The following is a 24325-nucleotide window of genomic DNA, read 5'->3' as shown; positions in this document are numbered from 1 at the left end:
CCTCAACTTCCCTTTTATTCTGCTGATTAGGAATGACAGGTTTCTTATGTCTTTTATTTCTATATTTAATAGTAATCAGTCATTTAAAATAAAGTTATGGAAAGTCATGCATTTATGAAATGTGTGTAATTTATATGTATGTTTTAATCATTGTACAGTATTCATCCTGTTTGAAACTTTGGTTCACAGAAACAATGTCTGTTTTCAAGATAAAGTTTGTCATATTTTAAAGGAGTGTTTATATTAGGTCATACCATGTATTTGCCTTAAGATTAGCAGTAGAGTTACTGTATCTTTCCAGTGTGAATTTCTAAACATATCTTTCTAGTTGGTGTGCTTGCATTTAAAGAAAAGAATTTTTATTGACAAATCTTCATACACATACATTCTATACGTGGTGTACGATCAGTGGCTCACAGTCTGATTACATTGTTGTTTATTCATCACTATGATTATTTTTAGAACATTTTCATCACTCCAGAAAAAGAAGTAAAAAGAAAAACCTCATATATCCCTTATCCCTTACCCCTCCCTCTCATTGACCACAAGAATTTCCACTACCCAATTTATGTTACCCCCATTACCCCCTATTATTACCCCCTATCCCCCCTATTATTTATTTATTTTTAATCCATTTTTCTTTACTCATCTGTCCATACCCTGGAAAAAAGGAGCATCAGGCACAAGGTTTTCACAATCACAATGTAAAAGCTATTTCGTTATACAATTGTCTTCACAAATCAAGGCTGCTGGAACACAGCTCAGTAATTTCTGTCCACCCACAACAAAACACCATAAACTAAAAAGAGTTATCTAGAGAATTCAAGGGTAAGTTCAGTGATAGAATTCTTGTCTGCCTTGTGTAAGACCCAGGTTCAATTCCTAGTCCATGCACTTCTCAAAAACAAGCAAAACTCAACAAATGGTGCTGCAGCAGTGGAATGCTTACATGGAGAAATGGTGAAATATGACCCCGCCATACAACATACCAAAAAAAAAAGACATGTCTATATAATGCATGAAAATAAGCTCGAGGATAACCTCTCGACTCTGTTTGAAATCTCTCAGGCAAAGAGATGTTATTTTCTCTCATTTCTCTCTTCTCCCTTTTGGTCAAGAAGGCTTTCTCATTCTTCATAATGCTGAGTCCCCACCCATTCCAGGAGCAATGTCCCACATTGCCAGGGAGATTTATGCCACTGGGAGTCATGTCCTATGTAGGGGGGAGGACAATGAATTCACCTGCCAAGTTGACTTAGAGAGAGACCTGTCTGAGCAACAGTAGAGGCTCTCTGGGGGTGTCTCTTAGGCCTCATTTTAAGTAGGCTTAGTCTGTCTTTGCAGGAACAAGTTTCATAGGGCCAGCCAAACCCCAAGATCGAGAGCTCAATCTGTTTATTTGGTTGTCCCCACAGCTTGCAAGAACTTTAGAAATTCTCCAAATGGAGAAGTTGAATATTTCCTCCTTTTTCCCCAGTCCCCAAAGGGGACTTTGCAGATACTTTTTATTCACTGTCTAAATTACTCTGTGATATATCAGGGCATCACGCTAACCTGGACAGACCAACAAGATCTCATGCCTTATTCAGGATTCTGTGGTATTCCACTAAACTGGCTATACTATTAAATTAGGTAATGTGCTACCCAGAATATACGTTTTGCACCAACTAAACATCTCTCCCTTTGGTCTCACACAGAAGTTTAAGATACAGACAATATTGTCCTTTACTCTGTACTCTCATCTACCCTAGTCCTATCCAGATCAGCTTCATTCATATCTCTAGTCAAAGTCTGATACCTTTTGCAATTTTTTAAACATGTCCTGTATGAAGTAGTGCTGACTTTCATAGCTTCAGAGCTCTAAGTCTTGTCTCACTTGTCACATAAATAGCTGAATTTTCTGGGAATATCCAGGTTATATACAGACAGCTCAGTATCTCGGAATTTAGAAATAACAGTTACAACTGCTGAATATATGTTACTGCTCTAAGAGCTTGCAGTTTTACAGTAGGCCCCAACCTGATAGTCCATACTCTAGACTTCAGTTTACCGAGCTTTTATATTATAGGTAGTCCATATGAGTGAGGCATGGTAATAATTTATTTGTCTTTCTGTTTCTGACATTTCATTCAACATTTAATCTTTAGGTTTCATTCATCCAGTTGCATGCCTCACAGCTTCATTCCTTCTTGTGGCTGCTCAGTAGTCCATTGTATATGTATACCACAGTTCTCATTTCCATTCCTCAGTCATTTTGAATCACAAACACTGCCGCCACAAACACCAGTATACAGTGTGCAAAATGTCCATTCGTGTCCCCACACTCAGTTTCTCCAGGTATTGACTGAGTAACGGGATTGCAAGATCATATGGCAATCCCACCCCCTAACCTCCTAGGGAACCACCACCCTGCCCTCTAAGAGGCTGATGTGCTTGCATTTTTGTATCTTTTTGTCTAATTAAATCTAGGGAGGGCTTCCTTCCAAGAAGGGAGTCTAGAAATATGTTTACTTGATTTTCTAATTTTTAATTAAAAAAATTTTTTTTAATTCTTGCACAAACCTGGAAAAATTTTCCTAGTAATCTCCTTGAAGTTCTTAATTCTTAGGATAATGTATATTTGCCTGACTTTGTTTTTGAGATTATGGTTACCTTTTTGGTTTGTTACTATTTTTAATGTTTAATTTCATTCTCCTTTTTTTTTTAAAAAAAAAAATTTAGAAACCTTGGCTATGAAAGGATTAACATTGAACTGTTTGGGAAAAAAGGAAGAAGCTTATGAATTGGTTCGTAGAGGTTTGAGAAATGACTTGAAGAGTCATGTATGTATCCTTTTTGAGATCTATTTAAGGATTATCTGGGGATCTCTTGAGCTAAGGCTGAAGTTTGGAAGCCAGAACTTTTATTTCCTTCTTACCTTGTAACTCCAGAGAAAATTATTCTTTTGTAAATTGAGTAACAGCAACTGCCTTCGTTGTGGTGGTGGTGTTATATACATATCATCTCTAGCATTATATCTATCTCACAGATAAATGGGACTTGTCTTAAAGAAATATCTATGAAAGCTCTTTCCATTCTTAAAGGCGTCATGCAGATTTTGTCGTAATCATAAATTTGGAGAAGAATGTACAAAAAGATGAATTTTAGTCAGATAATATGCTAGTTAAAAGCATAGACTTTGGAGTGTGCGTCACCTAGGTTAAAATCCCTCCTTACCTAAGGTGCTTAACATAGTCCTTGATAATGCTAAGTGCTATAAAGATAAATTTTGTCTTATTAATAGGAGGATAAAGATGGGAATAAGTAGAACTTTCTGAGAGGAGGTATAAAACTCTGGTTTGCTGCTAATTAAATTGTTTTATAACATATTTCAGTGCGTAGTTTGTGAGCTCATACAATTAAAAGAGTTGAAACATTTAACGAGTTTTCAAGTGTTTTTCTGGCCCCTGACATAGTACAGATAAATAAAAGATATGGACCTTGCTCTCAAGAAACTAGTGGAGGATTTATTTATTGGAAACATATAGAACATTTTTTAATATTAACACCTTGTTCAAAGAATTGTCACTAACCCAGTAAAGCGGAAGTGTGTGAATTAAGAGTAAGAAGAGGTTGGAAAGGCAAACATTGGCTTAATTATAAAAGACTGTTGTAGTTATCTTTTCATCATTTTAGATGATTGTATAGTATTCTACTGTATGTATTTACCCTGGTTTATTTTATTAGTTTTGTCTTGGTGGGCATAAGTTGCTTTAAATCTTTGATAGTGTTAAACTCTTGGAGGATAGTATTTTAGGGGATGAAGATTAGAGACCATTACAAGATTGTTGCAATGCTCAAGAAGGTGATTAAGTTCTAAAATAACAGAGAACTGATGATAGAAATAGGAAGGAGTGGGAAGATAGGTAATGAAGGGGGGGCAGATTACAGAAGAGTAATGTTTTGTAGGGCTTTAAAATTCGTATTTCAGCCAGCTGAAAAGGTTTGCCAAGCTTTACTTTGTCATTTATATTATGCAAAGATTGTTTTCCAAATAAAAATTTAATATATTTTCAGTTATACATGCCAACCTAGATGTTTTGTGTTTTATTGACTGTTGAAGATCACTGAGTTAGATTAAAAAATTTGAACTTGGTCTAAGAGCGAAATGTAAGATTCTAGAAAGGGAAGTGGATTGATTGGGCATTATTTGTGTGATTATTTGTATTTTTAAAGATTTACTCTGGCAGGAGAGAACAAATGGGAGAGAAACTGAAGAAGGAGTGAGTGACTGTTAGAGTAATCCAACTCTGTGTTAAAATGGGCCTGTGTTAGGGGAGTGGAATAATTCTCGTGCTTTGTCCTTTTATAGCTTTTTTTTCTCTTTCAACTTTCTGTGATTTTATTTATAACTGTCCTTTACTGGACTTTATGTCCTTTGGCTATCGGAGATTGTGTCAGTTTTGGTCACCTAAACCCTAATTATTAATAATTCTTAATGGTTCTTTGTTAAAATGAATGATGATTTTGTTTTACATGTGATTGATTTTTAGGAATTTTGTACCACATTAAGGACTTTTCTAAGAGTCTTGTTAGCTAAAGAAGAAAGTTCACTTTGATTTTATATAATTACATGTTATGGAGAATTCCCTTTTTTTTTTTTTCATTTTAACAGTAGAGATAATTCCTAACATTCACTGATTGTATATTTTGTGCCAGCCAATGAGTACTTTATATTCTTTATCCCATTTAGTCCTCACTTCTATGCTTTGCTATATAGGTACTGTTTCTATTTCCATTTTGTAAATGAGGAAACTCATCCAGGCTCACAGAGCTAATATGGCAGGCTAGACCTAATTCTGGTCCCAAAAGCTCTCCTCTTTTCCAGTGTATTAAACTTTATCATTCCCTCCTTTTTTCTTTACGCTTGTAATTTTATAGATACACTCCTAGTATAGATCATTTGGAAAATTTCTTAACTTGTAGGTTGTATCCTTAACTAAATTCTTTAGGTTGGCATGTTTATGGCCTTCTCCAAAGGTCAGACAAGAAGTATGATGAAGCCATTAAGTGTTATAGAAATGCGCTAAAATGGGATAAAGACAATCTTCAAATCTTAAGGGACCTTTCTTTACTACAGATTCAAATGCGAGATCTTGAGGGCTACAGGGTAAGTGAAATAATTTTTTGATTCTAAGGGGAAAGTATTGTACTGTGGGGTTTATTTAATGAATTCCGTGAAAATTAGCATTTATATTCCTTAAATAGTCATGCTATTTAAGGTAATTGCATATAAATGTAGCCTTTACTCTGGAAGGCAATTTTATTTATTCTTTTCTATGCTCATTGAAACTACTATGTTTCTGAGTCTTTGTAGCTTAATTTTTAACCTTACATCAATCTTATATCTGTTTATCTTGTATTTTTTACACAATCTATCATTCTTTTTTTCCCATGTAGTACCTGTTGCCTATCTTCATTCATCAGTCAGGTGCCCTTTTTTTTTTGAATAAATTTTCCCTTGGTACTACTGTCTTCCATCCTCTCTCTAAAAATCTTGTCTTAAGTTTTTATAAACGTTATGTAAGATAAGCTTGAATGCTTCTTTATACTTCGTAACAAATATTTCTTTGGCTCTATAAGGCTATATACAATATGGACGTGTTGAAACTATTTCCTGTTATTCACAACATTTTAATGCAGTGTTCAGTGTTATGGGGTAAAGTAATGCGATCTATTTAAGGAGCAATTACTTTTAAGTGTAAATCTAGGGAACAGTTAGTTGTTTTTTTTTTCCCTTAAAGGAAACGAGATATCAGTTACTTCAGCTTCGACCTGCCCAGAGAGCATCATGGATTGGTTATGCTATTGCTTACCATTTATTAGAAGATTATGAAATGGCAGCAAAGATTTTAGAAGAATTTAGGAAAACACAGCAGGTAATAACCAGAAACCTTTTTTAATAAACCTTATTCTTACTGTACCTAATGGAGAGAGGTGTACATAGACTTGCTAACTTTTTATTTTGAAATAATTCCAAACTTAAGAGTTGCAAGAATAATATGAAGAGCTCCACATAGGAGTTCATCCACATTAACTGTTACGTTTGATGCATTTCTTTACAATTGCTCTATCTAAAGTTTCTTTCTGAAATATTTTGGAGTAATTGCAGAAAGCATTTTACCCATAAATGCTTAAGTGTATATGACTTAGGAATAACTATAGTTATCAATTATCTATAGATAGTATGCTTATAAAAAATCGGAAAATTCAACATTGAATGACTATTATTCTCTAATGCACAGTCCATATTGAATTTATTAAATAATTTACTAATTATGTCCTTTCTGGGAATTTTTTCCTGTTTTAGCATAGAATCATAGCTTGTATTTACTTATCATTTAATATGAAACAGTTTCTAAGACTTTCTTGGTATTTCAAGACTTCATTATTTTTTAAGAGTACAAGTTTGTGCTTTTGTAGAATGTTCCTCAATTTGGATTTGTCTGATTCCTCAGTATTAGATACAGTTAGATGTTTGGGGCAGAAAATCACAGAAGTGTAAGTTGGGCCCTCTTCAGTACTATCATATCAAGAGGCACTTGTTGTCTATCTAGTTTTATCTGATCAGTTGGTTAAGGTGGTATACACCAAGTTTCTACACTATTAACTCACTGTTTTTTTCCCCTTTGTATTTAATAAGCAGTTTATTTGTAAGGAGATAACTTTGAGATTTTATGAATAGCTTGCCCCTCATGAAACTTTCACCATCGGTTTTGGCATTCATTGATTATGATTTGTGTTTGAATTGGCTATTACTGTATTGGTTGTAAAATAAATCTATCATCCATATAGATTTATTTGGCATTCTTCTGTTAAGTAAGAACTCTCCTTTCTCCCTCATTTATTTAGTGTATATTAAGACTTATAGGTTCTTAATTTTATTCAACAAGTTATAAGCTAATATCCTCATTATTTCTTTAGTTCAATAGGCAGAAGTTTTTAAAAAATCATTGTTATTGATGAGATGTTATCCTTTGACTTCTTGTATAGTTTGTAGAGTATAAACAATTTTTGAATATGAAAATACAATTCTTACTGGTAGTATTTCTTATATTCACATACAGACATCCCCTGATAAAGTAGACTATGAATATAGTGAACTTCTGTTATATCAGAATCAAGTTCTTCGGGAAGCAGGCCTCTATAGAGAAGCCCTGGAACATCTTTGTACTTATGAAAAGCAAATTTGTGATAAACTTGCTGTAGAAGAAACCAAAGGTAATTTATTAAGAATATCAATTTATTCTGATATTTAATCATAGCAAAGAGCAAGGCTGAAAAATAATCTGGTTGCTCCTGGCATTTGTATGTAATTCAGTTTTTTGGTGATAGAGAATTTATTTCTTATATACTTTGAATAATTTGTAATGTAAGAAAATACATTGAAAAAACGGATATGGTTGATACAGGAGAAAATAAATAAAAATTGTTGAATGGAGTAACTCAAATGTCCTTTCTTTAAATGAAGTATCTTTGATCTCAAAATATTATTGGATTTGATCAAGACACATAAGGCACTTCCTTAGTTTCATGAAACAGGATTACATTTCTAAGTACTTCCTTAGTTTTATGAGTGGGATTACATTTCTTAGAGATACCATATTATCAAAACTAAAGTGTCAGCCAGATTTCTTTATTGCCAGTAACGTGTATTAATAAATTCATCTTTACTAAAAAGTAAAGGACACTTCTAGGTATCCTTTATCTTTTATCTGAATGTCTTTGTAGGCATTCTAGAACATGAATTCTGAAAAGAAAGGAAACTGGAGTTTAGGGTTTCAGTGTCTGGATTGTTATAGGAGGGAAAGATCCTTAAGTAAATGGAACCAGTGCTGTCGCCATGTATTAAAGGGCTGACAGGAGTCCTAGAAATAGTTCTAAAATATCAATAAAGTTGATTATGGAAATTGAAAGAAGAATAACAAATAATAGGAAAAACAGTTTCCAAGAATTATCATCTTAAAAGTTGCTTTGCCCTTCCTGGTCCAGGGACTAAAGTTTGTTTCACATTCCTTTGATTCCCCTTGAAGTGGAATGCTAGGAATATGTGGTATCTATGCACAGTGAAAGTCAGCCATTATTTGCCAGATGAACTTTCAGCAGAGGATAATGCTACTAGCAAGAAACTGAAAGTCCAAGGTGCCTGGAGCTCAGTTGTGAACTAGACTGCCCTCTCTCATTTGAGTTGATTATTTCTTAGTAGTCTGTTAGTTATAATCAGATCATTCCCATAAAGAGGGAGGTTTCTGACTTAATGGAAAGATCACAAGACTGGGAAGACTAGTTTGGGTTCCTTTGATGCTTCTAAGTAGCTCTACGACAAGGGGCAAGGCTTGGTCCTCAATTTCTTTAGGGAAGTAGATGACAGTTTTCAAAGAACTCATGTATAGTGCTTTATTTAGTCCTTTTGATAATTTTATTAGTGAGGAAGAATGACAGGTCAAGTTGGATGAGGACTCACAATTGGCAAATGGATTTCAGCAATTTGGAAGTCATTGGTGACCTTAACAAAAGCACTTTCTGAACATTTGAAGGGTGAAAGTCCAAATCAGGTAGGTTTAAATGAGAATAGGAGTAGAGGGATTAAAGATCACAAGTATAAATGATGCTTACAAGAAGTTTTATTGTAATGGGAAACAGAGAAATGGATTATCAGATGAAGTGGAATGCAGGATCAGGAGAAGACTTTTTTACAGCATATGTCCATGACATTTAAGGAATGATCCAATAGAATCAGAATATTTGATACCATAAAGAGGATGAAATCTTGTGGATATGTTTGAGAATTGGTGTTAGATAAGAACGTGAATAGTTCATCTGCTCACGTGAGAGATGGCAGAGTATATGGGTAAGTGGGGATGTAGATGCAGTGGGTATTTATGGAAGTTCTCTTCTAATTGTTTCTGTTTCTCAGTGAAATAGGAAGCAGAGCCATTAGCTTATTCCGTAAAATATACATTGAGTACATACAGTGTGTCAAGAGAATAGAAGGGAACTGAGAGTAGAATCAATCTTTGGGAACTCCATCAATAAAGGCAGTGTTGCTGGTGATGGTGGTGGGAGCATAGGGTTGTCAAAATGATTCAGGAAATTCCTGGGGTGGGTGAGTGGACATAGACAAAAAGCTTCATTGTTATTTCTTATACCATCAGTTTGTTACACATAGAAAGGTGGGAGAAAATTAAGGGAAGGAGATAAGGATGAGAATGAGTCCAGTATAGAAGATAAAAGCTATAGGGTTTTTTGTTGTTGTTCTGAGTTAAATAGGCTTTAGTATAAAGCAAGCTTTCTCAACCTTGGCACTGATGAACTTTTGGGGCTGGATAAGTTTTTGTTATTGGGGTGTCTCAACTATGCATTGTAGAATATTTGACAGCACCCCTAGCAACTATTATTAGTTGCTATAGCACATGCTTCCCCTACCCCTTTCCCCACCACTGTGATGACCAAAAATGTCTTCAGATATTGCCAAATGTCCCCTAAGTGGCAAAATGATTGCCCCCAGTTAAGAACTACTGTAGAATTTAAGAAAATGGATTCTTTTAGCCACACTGCTTTGGTTTAAATCGTGGGCTTAAATTCTCTGTGCTTTAAAATGTGGAAATAAGAGTAACCTATCTCAAAGAGCTGAGAATTGAATTAGTTAAAGCATGTAAAACATTAAGAGCAGTAACTGATACATCATCAGTACTCGATGTGTTGATGAGAGTGAAAAAATAGTACCTTTGGTGAATGAGATTCCCAGTAAGGGTAAGGAAAAGGATTCTTGAGCAGTGCTTGATGTTTATGTAAGTTTGGAGCTCATATATTTCTGGTGATGAAACCGATACCTTCTGTTTATTCATTTGTTTCTGTTAACTTCCTTTCATAAGAAAGTATGGAACAAACAGACCGTTTGGATGATTCAGGCTTTAAAATTGGTAGAACAGATAAGAGAGCCCAGGGATTTGAGATTGATTTGGATACTTGGGGTTGCTAATGTCTCTCAAGGATGTGACTGATCATGGAGTCCAGGGAAAGCAAGCAGGGAGTCAGTTGCTGATGGGCCCAAAGAAAAGGGAATTACGTTTTCTCTGAATCTGAAGAGTGTAATTAGTGAGAGAAGAAAGAGGGCAAGTCATTTAAGCTTAAAGCAGGGTCTCTTTTTGATGTTTGGAAGAGAGAGGAAATCAGCTGCTACAGCAGAATTTTATCATAGTTGTTTACAGAATCATAAAGTTAGGGTATTAGATGACTATATATTTGTAATAGCAGCAGTAATTGAAGAGTGAATGATGCTGAAGACAGTGTGTTCAATGAATGTGGTAAAAGTAGCCTGATGTTAGACAGTTATTTGAAAATTGAGGACGTGAAGAAGATAGCATTTCTAAATAATTTGAACTTCAAAAGAAATGGACCAATAAAAATATTTGATAAATAGTCTTCTTGAAGGGAGGTGGGAATTCAGGAGGATATCAGATCCATCTGCTTCCCAACCTTTATTTATAAGATTCTTTTAAAAAAATTTTATTTTGAAATAGTTTCATACTGACCCAGGGCAGTTACAAAAATAATACGAACCCTATACACAGAACTCCAACATACTCCTAATCCACTCCCTTCCACCTAGAAAGCCAGATCCACAAATTTTAACGTTTCCCCATGTTTGCCAAATCATTCTATCTTATCTGTCCTTTTATCTAATAAACTATATGCATTTATTGAACATTGAAGTGCAGGGTCCATGTATCATGTTCTGTGAACATTTAACACTACCATGTACATTCCTAAGAACAAAGATACTCACTTATGTAACCACCTAAAGCACACTTACCAAGTTCAAGAAATTTAATGTTGATATAAAACTGACAATTTTTTCATATGCCCCAATAATTTTCTTTTGAGCCTTTTTTTCTCTCTTATAGATTCTGTCCAGGATGCTGAATTGCATATTAATTGTCATTGTCTCTTCAGTTGCTCTTCTTTTTTTTTTTAATTGTAGTAACATACATACAACATAAACTTTCCCATCTCAACCACTCTCAAGCATACCATTTGTTGGGATTAACTATATTCACAATATTGCAGTACCCATAGCACCCTCCATTGTTAAAACTTTCTCATTTTCCTCAACAGAAGCCTTATATTCATTGTACATTAACTCCCCATTCTCCAGCCCCTGCCTCTGTCAGCCAATACTCTACTTTCTGTCTCTATGAGCTTACATGTTCTCTGACAGTTTCTTCATAGTCACCATGGGACTTAAATTTATCCTCCTAAATCTTTAACAACCTTGTTTGCTTTGATACTAGCCTAACTTCAGCAGTATGTACAAACTATGTTCCTATAACCCTCTGTCCCCCAACCTTTATGTAGTTCTTGTCACAAATTGCATGTTTATATATTATGAAAACAAAACCCCCAAGGTGTCATTACATTTTGCATTTGCCTTTCAGATTGTGTAGGAACTAAAAAGAGGGCAGTTAGAAATAAAAATGCAGTAGTACTGACTTTTCTATTTACCTATGTCATTACCTTAACTAGAGATGTTTATTTCTTCATGTGGCTTCAATCTATATTGTCCTTTCCTTTCAACCTGAAGAACCCTCTTTAGCATCTCTTTTAGGGCCTCACTCCCTGAACTTTTGTTTATCTGGGAATGTCTTAATCCTTCCCTCCCTTATTTTTGAAAAATAGTTTTGCCCAATGTGAAATTCTTGGTTGGTGCTTTTTTGGTTTCAGCACTTTAAATATGTAATCCCACTGCCTTCTTGCCTCCATGAGAAATTGGCACTGAATTTTATTGAGGTTTTCTTGTATGTGACACGATGCTTCTTTCTTGTGGTTTTCAGAATTCTCTCTCTAGGATTGGCATGTGACAGTTTGATTATATTGTGATAAGGTATATGTCTATTAGGGTTTATCCTGTTTTTCATTATATTTGGAATGTTTTTGGCCATTCTTTTGTAAATTCTCTGTCCCTTTCTCTCTTATTCTTGAACTCCCAGCATGTGTATATTGGTATGCCTTAAGTGTCCCTAAAATCTCTCAGGCTCTGTTCAACTTTGCATCACTCTTTCTTCTTTCTGTTCCTCAGACTGGCTAATTTCAGTTGTCTTATCTTCAGGGTCACTGATTCTTTGGTCAGCTCCAATCTGCTGTTGAATTCCTCTAGCGAATTTGAAATTTCTGTTACTGTGGTCTTCAGCTGGGTTTTGCTCTTTTTTGTAATTTCCATTTCTCTATTGATACTCTCTTTGTGTCCATCTGTCCTTTTCCTTATTTCCTTTAGTTCTTTATTCCTTGAGCATATTTGGGACCATTTTTTGATGTTTTGTCTGGTATGTCCTAGTTTTGTTTCTCCTCATTGATGGTTTCTAATCCTTTGATCTTCTCTTTTGCCTCAGCTATTGCTTCCTGTTTCTTTGTATGTTTTGTAATCTGTTGTCTAAATCTGGGCATTTTGATATTTTAATGTGTTGTTTATTGCTGGAATTTTGACTTGGAATTCTGTTCCTCAAACTTGTATCCATCTAGTTTTATGACAGAGCTTTCCCTGAATACCAGGAGCTAACTAAAAACGTGGCGGGGGATGGGGAGTAAAAATAAACCACCTTTCCCCCATCTTTGCAAATTGTCCTTGTAGTGTACTCCTTCAGAGTTTATCCAGACAGAGAGTGTAGGAATTAGCTTGAGGTCAAAGCATAGGGCCTCCCTTGATCCTGTCCGCACGTGCATTTTATCTTGGACATAGGCATATGGCTCAAGGAATTGTCCCATTACATGGATAAGTTAGTCCCCTCTTCCCTAGGAAATAGTTTCCTCATGGTCCCAGGTACAGCACTGAAAATCCCACAGGCAACAAGTTGTTTCCCCAGGCAACCACCTTGATAGTTATCCCACAGTATTCTGTAGGAGAGCTCTTTATGCTGTATTTGGAAGACAAATTCACACAGGGAAAGCAAGCCTATGACAGATGTCCTGGATCAGCCTTTCAGACTGCTACCAGACTTACTGACCTAGGCATGCATGCTTCTGCTTTGTACGTGAAGTTTACCCTTAGGGACTTGTGCTGGGAGAAGGGACCAGCTCTGGGTTGAGGAAAGGGGCTAGCCATGGTGCCATGAGGTCCTGCTGTTTTTAAGTTGCCCTGTTACTGCAATTCTTTGACACTTTTCTTAGGCTTTGAGAAAGATGTTTCTGCCAGTTCTTGCTGGTGTTCAAAGCTGCGGGGGATAAGGATTACAGTGTGAGAGGGGACTTCTCTTATTCCACCATTGATTAGGACAGGACTTATAATGAGATTTTAAGGGAAAAGTTAAATTATAATTAAAAGTTTTTTTGTTATTTAGTTAATTTACTTTTTTTTCAATCAGGGGAACTCCTTTTGCAATTATGTCGTTTGGAAGATGCTGCTGATGTTTATAGAGGATTACAAGAGAGAAATCCTGAAAACTGGGCCTATTACAAAGGCTTAGAAAAGGCACTCAAGCCAGGTAGTGTTGTTTAAAACTTTTCTATATGTTAATTGCTTCTTTTGTTAATATGTATTTTATAAACATTGAAAAATACAACTAGAAAAGTAGTGCTTAAGGATTTTAAGATCTGAATACAGATGTGCGTTTGGAAACTTTGATTTAGTATGGCAGACTGAACATGTTTTGAACGCCTCTCTTGAACTAAAATGCATAGAAATGGTTGAGGAAATAACCTTTTTAAGTTTTTTTTTTTTTAATTGACAAATGCATAATAGCATCACAGACATGAAAGAGAAATTTCCACTAACATAAATGAAGATATCTCCCTAAAGGAAAAAAAAACAAGTATAACTTAAGTGGTAAGCCATGGCTGTAGCAGAGTGGTCTGCCAGGGGCCTAGGAATATAGCCAAAATGGGAGGCACTGTACTCTATGTGAGAAGAGGTATTAAACTTGTATCACTCATATGAACTTGGGTCCAGACTGTTTCTCTGCCCTTCCTCATTTCCCCTGTGAATGAGGCTCACTTGCAGAGACAGACCCGGAAATAGGTCTTCCAGAAATCAGTGAAATCCTTGGACAAGATGATCTCATTTGAAGTTGTGTTTCCCTTGGGGCTGATACTAAGCCATTCCTGATACTATTGATGTATACTAGAAAAACCTCATGTTGAAAATTGTAACAGAGTTACATCTGAACAGTGAATGGTAATCATCAGTTCCAGCAAAAGGGAAAGTAGAGGTGATGGAGGAATCTAAGATAAAGAGAGGGAATTATAGCCATGAAACATGAATAGACAGATATGATGAAGTACCGATTTAGAATCTGAGAAATAAAAAACCTTCTTAAGAGAGGCTGCAGGTGAGGAAAAATGGATGAAAATGTGAAGAGAGAAAAGATGGAAAAATAATAACAGAGTTTCTCAGAACTTAAGGAAAGAAAGGAGTTCTTGTATTTTGAAAGCTGCCTATAACAGAATAGGCTAAAGAAATTATGTATTTATATGTACAGGTATTTGAAGTATGAAAATATTGGAAGGAAATACTCCAAAACGTTTTGTTGATATATTTGGGTGATAAGATTACAAAATAATTTTCTTCTTGTCTTTTAAATTTTCTATTTAGTAGAATAGTTTTTTTTAATTTATACTTTGAGAAGTTTGTAGTTTACTAGGAAAATTTGCAATTTATAATTATATCTAAAAAGAATCTTTCTTTACAGCTAATATGTTAGAACGGCTAAAAATTTATGAGGAGGCCTGGACTAAATATCCCAGAGGACTGGTGCCAAGAAGACTACCATTAAACTTCTTATTTGGTAAGTGAGAATAATTGCAAAAGAATCAAAATGCTGTTATGATTTAAAATTTCTTTCCTTGGTACATGAGTTATGCATCTATTAAGATTAACACATTCTAACAATGTTAGGATTGTTTGGGTAAATGTAAGCTGACAGAATTTTTTCCTTCCAAGGTGAGAAGTTTAAGGAATGTTTGGATAAATTCCTAAGGATGAATTTCAGCAAGGGTTGTCCACCAGTCTTCAATACTTTGAGATCATTGTACAGAGATAAAGAAAAGGTAAAGCAAAATATTCCATTTTCTTTTGGTTATCATTTCTTTGCTTGGTGTTCAGAATGATTGATTCTTGATTATCTGATAAAACATGTTTTATGAATCTGGTAACAGTTTGCCGTTTATAGTGTTTCTGTGCTTCTCTTCCATTTCATCCTCTTTTCTCTTTAGCTCAGTAATGTATTAGTTTGTTTTCTTTGTCTTTTGTTTCTGCTATATAGTTTGAGTCAGTGTAGGGATGAAAAGTCAGTAAGAGGGTGATTTCTCCGATATTTTCTCTAATCCCTACTCATGGCGAAAGTCAAAGTAACTTTTTATTTAAGCAAAGTTTTAATTTGGTCATCTTTCTACTTTTTTATTTGGTAGAAAAAATTCTGTTAGAAAAGTTTGTTTGCTGTCCTAGTAAGTCAAATTACTCTTTCAGCTATGTGTTATAATATTGAAAATGCTTGTTTAGAGAGTGTTTTAATCTTAAATTATATTTTGCTTGCAAGTACAGTGGCATCAAAGCATGTTAGATTAAGAAAGAATTAGTTTCACTAAATAATTATAAAGGTGGAACAAATTAAATATGCTAAACATTTAAATCTAAAGCACATATTGTACATATTTGCCAATCTTCTGATGAAAGGTCCAAGGTGTGGGCTTTATTGGTGGTGTTTCATGTTTTTTCTTTGCCAATATCATATCTGTAAAATGTGTTATTTCTAGTTTTGCTAGAGTGAGAATTTAGATGATTGTGAAGCAGTCCTGAGTATAAAACCCTCTTATTTTTGTGATATTCCCCTTTATTATTTAGGTTGTCTGATTTACATTAAAGACTGAAAGATAAACATTATCTAGTTTATCTTTCAGTCTTTCCACGGTATTCAGCTTACAGAGACAGTTATTTCTTTTGATTTCATAATATTGATCTCATAATTAAGTTTATGTAATATTGAATTAAATTATGCAATATGATAATGACTGCAACTGATTTAAACAGGTTTGGGAAAACAAAAACGACTCTTAGGAAGCATGTAGTTCAACTTGTGGGAGTAGAAGACTGTGGGTGTTCCAGAATAGCCTAGCTGCGACCATTCAGTCCTCAAAATTTACTGAGGTAATGGTGATAGCTGGTGTTAATCTGTTGAGTCAGCTAAATTGAGGTCATTTACGACACCTTCTATAGTAACAGAAATCCATTAAAGCAAAAGAAATCCATTAAACAAAGAAGGGAATTAATAAATAAAATATTTACAAATCTTTCATGAAGCCAAGAGCAAGACATATTGTCAGGAGTCCAGGGAAACCAGAACCTTGACCTGAGAAATTTATTCTCCTGGACCTCAGAAACCCACATACTGTCATGTTTTGGCAGTTTCACTAATGTTTTCTCCTAGATTATGAAACTGAGAGTCATTTATCATCATCTTCTTGTAGGATTTTCTCTCTTTACATAGCATTTAATTCTTGATTCTTGCCAAGCAAAATTGTTAGCTTTTGGATGTCATCTAGGTGAATTAAGATATAAATGAAATGGATCTAAAACACTGGCATAATTGGCTCTCTTTGTCCAAACCTTTCCTGATTTCTGGTTCAGCTTGGTATTTCCTAGGAGGGAAAAGGAGTTTACTAATAAAATTTTAGAAAGATATGTGTTAATACACAGCTGCATAAATATATGATTCATTTGATTATTTTTAATTTTTTATCCAGTGGTTAAAAACTTTGTAAAGAGGTGTGTATGTATGTGTATAACTGTCTGCTGGAATTTTATTTGGGTCTTTGATAGTAAATAACAAATTTTGCACTAGAATAGTGACTGCATTATTATTGTAGTTGCTGTTGTTGTTATTATTACTATTACTGCTACTACTACTAAAGTTTGCTTGTGTGTTTGTACTCTAGGTGGCAATCATAGAAGAATTAGTAGTAGGTTATGAAACATCTCTAAAAAGCTGCCGGTTATTTAATCCCAATGGTAAGTGCTCAAATTTTATGTTTCAAAAACATCTTGAAAAATTTAATACCTTAGCAATTCTTAGTTCAATATTAATTATATAAGCAGTAAGCATTGTGCGTTAATTTTTTTTCCTTGGAGATCATTTACACGTTATGTGAAGAAGATTCAAGAGAAGAAAATCACATTAACTTTTTGTGAAAGGAAACTATGAAATTTAAAACATCTACAAAACTAGATGTGGTATTATAATGATAACCTGTTACTAAACTTCAATAATTTTTAACTTGTGGCCAAACTTATTTTATCTATTTTTATCCCTCCTTCTTCCAACTCTTATGTTATTTTCACATAAATTCTGGTCATCGCATTGTTTCATCCAGGAATATTTCACCATATCTAAAAGATAAGGATGTAACTTAAAACATAGCCACAATACTAGTATCACACTTGAAAATTAATACTTAATATCAGATATCCAGTCCACGTTCACATTTCCAGTTGTCCTATAAATGTCATACTTTCTTCACTTTAGTTTTGAAACTTGTTGTTTGAGTCAGTGTATAGATAACATATGTACTTTGAAATTGGTTCATAACTCACTTAAGGCTCTTTCAATTTATAAGTTTCTCTTCCATCTCTTTTTTCTTTCTGCAATTTATTTATTGAAGAAGTTATATTTTTTCCCTAACTTTCCAGTCTGGATTTTGTAAAAGTACCACCCACTCCCTGTGGTGTTGTTTAGCATATATTCCTTTCTTGTCTGAATTTTCTGTTAAATTGGTAGTTGGACTTAGAGCTGTGCTGTCCACCATGATAGGCTTTAGTCATATGCAACTATTAAAGTTATTAAAATGAAAAATTTAGAACATCAGTTGCATTAGCCACATTTCAGTTACTGTTGAATAGCCACATGTTGGGCAGGGTACATATAGAATATTTCTGTCACTGCAGAAACTTCTCTTGGTAGGTCTGAGTAGAGGATTGAAGGGATTCATTTTGTTTGATTGTTTTATTTCTAATCTGAGTAGTAAAATTATTTCATAGTTGGTGGTATGTTCTTCATCAGGAGGCATAGTGTTTGTTTTTGTGTTAACTGGAATTAAAATCTGATGATATTCTATTATGCATTCTTTTTAAAAAGTATTATAGAAAGTTCACAAATACATGGAGGTTAAACAATATCATGAAAAATTAGTAGTTGAAAGAAAAAATTGCAGGAGAAATTAATATCTCAAGACAATTGAAAATGAAGCCACAACATATTAAAACTCATGGAATACGGTGAAGGCAGTACTGAGAAGGAAATTTATAACCCTGAATGCCTACGTTAAAAAGGAAAAAAGAGGTAAAATCAAAGACCTGACCTGTACACTGGAGGAACTAGAAAAAGAATAGCAAACTAATCCCAAAGCAAGCAGAAGGAAAGAAATAACAAATATTAGGACAGAAATAAATGAAATTGAGAATTAAAAAATAGAGAAAATCAATAAAACCAAAAGTTGCTCCTTTGAGAAGATCAATAAAATTGGCAAACCCTTAGTTATACTGACAATAAAGAGAGAAGATGCAAATAAATAAAATCAGAAATGAAAGGGGGTCTGTTACAACCAACCCATCAGAGTAGAAAATATCATAAGTGGATACTGTGAAAATCTGTATACAAGCAAATTAGACAACTTAGGTGAAATGGGCAATTTCCTAGAAACACACAGACAACCTGCACTGTAGAAGAAATAGAAGAGCTCAACAAACCAATCACAAATGAAGAGTTTGAGTAACTCATCAAAAACCTCTGAAACTTTTCAGACACTTTAAAGGGCATATGTGAAAAACCCACAGCTAACATCAAATTCATTGTTGAAAGACTGAATGCATTCCTTCTAAGATCAGGAACAAGATAAGGATGCCCACTGACACCACTGCTGTTCAGCATTGCTTGAAATTCTGGATAGAGCAATTAGACAAGAAAAGAAATAAAAGGCATCCAAACTTGGAAGGAAGGAGTAAAATGTTTACTGTTTGCAGATGACTTGATCCTGTATTTAGAAAGTCCTGAAAAATCTACAACAAAGCCACTAGAGGATTAAAAAAACAAATTCAAGAAAACAAACTCCATTTACAGTAGCAACTAAGAAATTAAGTATCTAGTAATAAACCTAGACAGTGATGTAAAGAACCTATATTCAGAAAACTACAAAACATTGCTAAAAGAAACAGAGAAGACCTAAATATTTGGAAGGACGTTTCATGATCATGAATTGGAAGACTAAATATTGTAATTCTACCCAAATTGGTTTACAAATTCATGTAGTCCAATCAGAATTCTAGCAGCCTACTTTGAAGGAATGGAAAAACCAATAATCAAATTTATTTGGAAGGGGAAGGCACCCCAAATAGTCATAAACATCTTGAAGAAGAATGAAGCTGGAGGACTTACACTGTGTGACTTTGAAGTATATTTCAAAACTACAATGGTCAAAACAACATAGTGCTAGCATAAAGATACACATATTGATCCATGAAACTGAATTGAGAGTTCAGAAATAATGATTGCAGAATAATGATTTCACATACATAGTCAACTGATTTTCTGCAAAGCTGCCAAGTTCACTCAGCTGGGACAGAACAGTCTCTTCAACAGATGGGACTGGGAACATCTAAATATCTATATCCAAAAGAATGAAAGAGGACCCCTGTCTCACATCTTATACAAAAATTAACTCCAAATGGATAAAAACCTAATAGAACAGACAGGACTTTAAAGCTCTTAAAAGAAAATGTAGGGAAGCATCTGCAGGAGCTTGTGGTAGGTGGTGGTTTCTTAGACTTTGCAGAAACAAAGAAAGAAAAAATAGATGAGACCTTTTCAAAGTGGAATACTTTTGTGTTTCAAAGGACTTTGTCAAAAAGGTGAAAAGACAGCCAGTTCAATGGGAGAAAACCATATATCTGATAAGGGTTTTTTTTTTTTTTTTCTTTTGCATGAGCAGGCACCGGGAATCGAACCCGGGTCTCCGGCATGGCAGGCGAGAATTTTGCCACTGAGCCACCATCGTACCGCCCTCTGATAAGGATTTTAATATCCAGAACATACAAAGAAATCTTACAACTCAACAGCAAAAAGATAAACAGCCCAGTTTAAAATGGGCAAAAGACTTGAATAGGCATTTCTCCAAAGAGGAAATACAAATGGCTAAAAAGCACATGAAATTATTCTCGACTTTATCTACTATCAGGGAAATACAAATCAAAACCACAGTGTTTTATCATTTCACACCTACTAAAATAGCCGTTATTAAACAAACAGGAAACTACAAGTGTTGGCGACAATGTGGAGAAATAGAAACACTTATTCACTGCTGGTAGAAATGTAAAATGGTACAGCTGCTGTGGAAGACACTTTAGCAGTTCTTTAGAATATGACATAGAACTGCCTTATGATCCCGCAGTTCTAGGTGTAATCTCAAAAGTACTAAAGCAGGGGGCATGAACAGACATTTGCACACTGATGCTCATAGTGGCATTATTCACAGTTGCCATCACCTGATGAATGGATAAACAACATTTATATATTTATATACGATGGAATATTTTTCAGCAGTAAGAAGGAATAAAATCCTGATGCATGCAACAACATGGATGAACCTAGGAGACATTGCAAACCTTGAGTGAAATACTGTATGCTCTTATTAATATGAACCAATAGTAAGTAAATTCATAAAGTCAAAATCTATAATGTAGAGTACCAGGAGATATTTGAGGGTAGAGAATGGGGAATGGATGCTCAATTTGTGCAAAATTCTAATTGGGTGAAATGTAAATGTTAGAAATGGTTAGAAGTATGATGGTAGTATGTTATGGTGAGTTGAATTAACACTGTATTATGAGTGTGACTGTGGTTGAAAGGGGAAGTTTAAGATTATGTATATCACTAGAAGGAAAGTTGAGAGGATAAAATCCTGTGGTGGACAATGATGGTAAGTATAAGAATTTTATAATGCACATCACTATCTCCCCAGGGATGAGTCTGGTCCTGGCACTGTGGGATCAACAGTGCCGTCCAGACCAAAAGGGGAAAAAGAAGTGTAACAAATAAGCTATCAGTGGCTGAGAGGGTTTCAGAGTCAAGAGGCTACTCTGGAGGTCATTCTTAACACAAGCTTCAGTTAGGCATTGCTACTATCATAACTTTCCCAACCCCAACCAAAACCATTCTTGCCAGTCCTAAAGAATACCTAAGGCAATATATCAGATTCTACAAAGGTTCCATGCACTAGGATAACTTTCCAGAAACCTACAACCTCCAGATGGGTCCCTGGATCAGATAAATCCTAAAATGCAGAGGGGCCAGCCTTTCCAGAGCATCAGCTAGTTCTATCCCCTGTCCCATATTATCGACAGCCCCTTCCAACATGAAGAAGTTAGAATAGCCATTGCCCAAATACAGAGAAGGTCACATTTAACAAATAAGTATGAGTGCCGAATCAGTATATTGATATTTCTTTTAGTCTCCGGTACCTCAGAGCAGCTAGAAATAAAAACCTAAAATTGTGGAATTGAATCCCATACCAAACTCTTGAAATCTGCTCTGCAACTAATTGTTGCAGTGTACTTTGAAAACTATTGCTTTTTTGTATGTATGTTATTTTTCACACACAAAAAAGAAGAAAGAGTATAATAGAGAAGATAGGATTTAACACATAACATGACTGCTGATTCAGTATATTGATATTTCTTTTGGTCTCCACTGTCTTGAAGCAGCTAGAAGAAAAAATGAAAAATCGTGGAACTATAACCCATACAGAATTTTTAAATCTTTTGTAACAACTTGTTAAAATGTACTTGGAAATTTATTGCTTTTTGCATGTATGTTATTTTCACAGTAAAAAAATGTTAAAAAGAAAAAAATGTACTTCACTTTCACAAGAAGTTAATGATAGAGTGATAAGTGGGGGGAAATGCACCTAATGCAATATATAAACTATAATGCAAAATAAAATAATTATATTTTAATTAAAAATATAAAACATAATTATAATGCAAAATATAAACTATGGTTAACAGTAATGTCTTAATGTTCTTTCATCAACTGTAACAAATGTACCACATCAGTACTAATGTCATTAATAAGGGAAGATTAGGGGGGTATGGGATGTTTCCTTCTGGAGTAAAGAAAATGTTCTAAAATTGATTGTAGTGATAAATGCACAACTCTGTGATAATACAGTGAGCCATTGATTGTGTATGTTTTCTTTGGAAGGATTGTATGGTATGTGAATATGTCTCAGTAAAGCTGCTTTTAAAAAAAAGTATTATGAATTCATGGATTTAAACATATTTGATGATTTAAGTCATTGCAGTTGTAAATGGTCCCCCCTTTCACTACACCATGTTAGTAGTTGTTAGCTTCTGTTGTTTGGTATGATGAGATATTCCATTTAATCTTGTACATTTCCCACCATAGACCTGAAGTCAGTTTTTCTAAGAAACTTGGTTTCTCTAGTGGGAAAGCCCAGTATGGATCCCTGGATGCTTATTACTATTTGGCTAGTCATAATGTCTCGGTCTAAGATTAGTTTTAATAGTACTTTTTAAAAGGCTTTACCATGGTTTCATTGGTTAATCATCATGATGTTCCTTTGATTATCAGCATTTTTCTACATATTTTACAAATGTGGAAGAGGTTCAGTGACATGCCCAAGAAGCTGCAGCACTTTTGTTGCAGATCTATCTGATCCGGAGTTGGTGAGTTCCACTCCGATTGTTTGTTCATTGAGTCACGCTGCTTTTACTAGGATAAATATAAGCAATCCATTGCCTTCTTTGGAAGCAAGTAACAGCTCTTAGTTTTCAGAAATTTATATTAAAAGAACATTTTTTAATGTGTGAGTTGTATATTTAACTTACACATTTTCTTATGAATATATTAAAATTAAACTATGAATTAATATACAAAATAAGCATTTTTACATCTTATTATTTTGGGTATAGGTTTTATTCAATCTAAATTATGCATCTTTGAATATTCTAGCACAATATTAAAATCTTTTAAGACTATTATAATTCAAGATAACGACATCAGAGGTGTATTTATACATAACTTAGTATATTAACTAGAAATCAAATTCAGTTAGTTGGGGCTTTTGTTTTGTTTTGTTTTTCCTAAACCTTATATTAATGGTTTAAGAATTTCTGGATTCTTTCTCCCCTCATAAATGATCAATAGTGTCATTACAGTTTGTTTCCTCCACCCTTCTTAGCTTTCTTTTTAGGTAATTAGTTGTGTCTTTGATCTCATTTTTCTTCCATATGAAGTTCTTACTATATGCAAGGCGTTGTACTAGGAGGTGTTTCAGATACACATAACTAAAAACATGATCCCTTCCAAAGATCTTCTAGACTTAGGGTAGTTTTGTAGCCACATACATGGTTCAAACGGTTTTACCTTATTAACAAAGATAGGGCCATTGTGAGAGGGGACTTCTCTTAGTGCATATAACACCTAATTTTGGTGTCTTCCCTTCCTTTCTCTCCTTTTTTAAGATGATGGAAAGGAGGAACCACCAACCACATTACTTTGGGTCCAGTACTACTTGGCACAACATTATGACAAAATTGGTCAGCCATCTATTGCTCTGGAATACATAAATACTGCTATTGAAAGCACACCTACATTGATAGAACTCTTCCTTGTGAAAGCTAAAATCTATAAGGTAAGATTACCTTTCTCTTCTTTTTCTTACAAGATAATGAGACATCATAATTTTTTTCCTAAATATTTTATAGATTCTAAATGTTATAATAAAAATGACATTTGATGGGTCAAAAGTCATGGACTAGCAAGCATAAATATGAATCATATTAATGAAATAACACCATGAAAATTTTAATATGAATTCTACATATTATGATCTTTTTTCCCCTCCTCAACTCCTAGGTCCTGCTTGAGAATCTTGAATCAGGTGTTCTAGCATTATTTAGAAATAAAATAGGCTCTTCTCTTTCTTAATGAAAATACGAATTAGTAAGCAAAGCTGTTGGAGTACTTGTGGTATAGTTGCCAACAAAATTAATTAATAAATATTTTTAAAGCACTTTTCAAATCCAGGGGCCATCAGTTTTTAAGCTTTGCTGAATGTACTAGTTAGGTAAAATAGAATGAAGAGCATTTATGGAAGATCCACTAGTGGTCCTAATCAGTAATGTTTTTATGATTACTTTGGAGTAGAAATCTGGCCATTTAGCTCTCTTTTATAACTTTTATATTGAACTATGTTCTGGCTTACTTAAAGATTATTATTATTTATT

The 24325-nt window shown here is 34.3% G+C and overlaps 1 protein-coding gene across 7 annotated transcripts in view; it reads left to right on the top strand.

Annotated features, from left to right (window-relative positions):
• The window catches only part of NAA15 (N-alpha-acetyltransferase 15, NatA auxiliary subunit), a 133585-nt gene that overhangs the window by 74508 nt on the left and 34752 nt on the right, over nucleotides 1-24325 (top strand). For all 7 annotated transcript variants that reach the window (XM_077139995.1, XM_077139992.1, XM_077139990.1 and 4 more), the window contains exons 3-11: nucleotides 2722-2826; nucleotides 4992-5149; nucleotides 5784-5918; nucleotides 7107-7260; nucleotides 13398-13517; nucleotides 14721-14816; nucleotides 14972-15078; nucleotides 16963-17035; nucleotides 23561-23730. In XM_077139995.1, the coding sequence (XP_076996110.1) occupies nucleotides 2733-2826; nucleotides 4992-5149; nucleotides 5784-5918; nucleotides 7107-7260; nucleotides 13398-13517; nucleotides 14721-14816; nucleotides 14972-15078; nucleotides 16963-17035; nucleotides 23561-23730 (1107 nt within the window). In that variant the 5' untranslated portion in view covers nucleotides 2722-2732. The remainder of the gene's footprint in view (nucleotides 1-2721; nucleotides 2827-4991; nucleotides 5150-5783; nucleotides 5919-7106; nucleotides 7261-13397; nucleotides 13518-14720; nucleotides 14817-14971; nucleotides 15079-16962; nucleotides 17036-23560; nucleotides 23731-24325) is intronic.

The sequence above is a fragment of the Tamandua tetradactyla genome, chromosome 22 (genome assembly GCF_023851605.1).
Source record: "Tamandua tetradactyla isolate mTamTet1 chromosome 22, mTamTet1.pri, whole genome shotgun sequence".
Lineage (NCBI taxonomy): Eukaryota > Metazoa > Chordata > Mammalia > Pilosa > Myrmecophagidae > Tamandua > Tamandua tetradactyla.
Note: the sequence above shows the minus strand (reverse complement) of the source record. Positions and strands in the feature narration are given on the sequence as shown.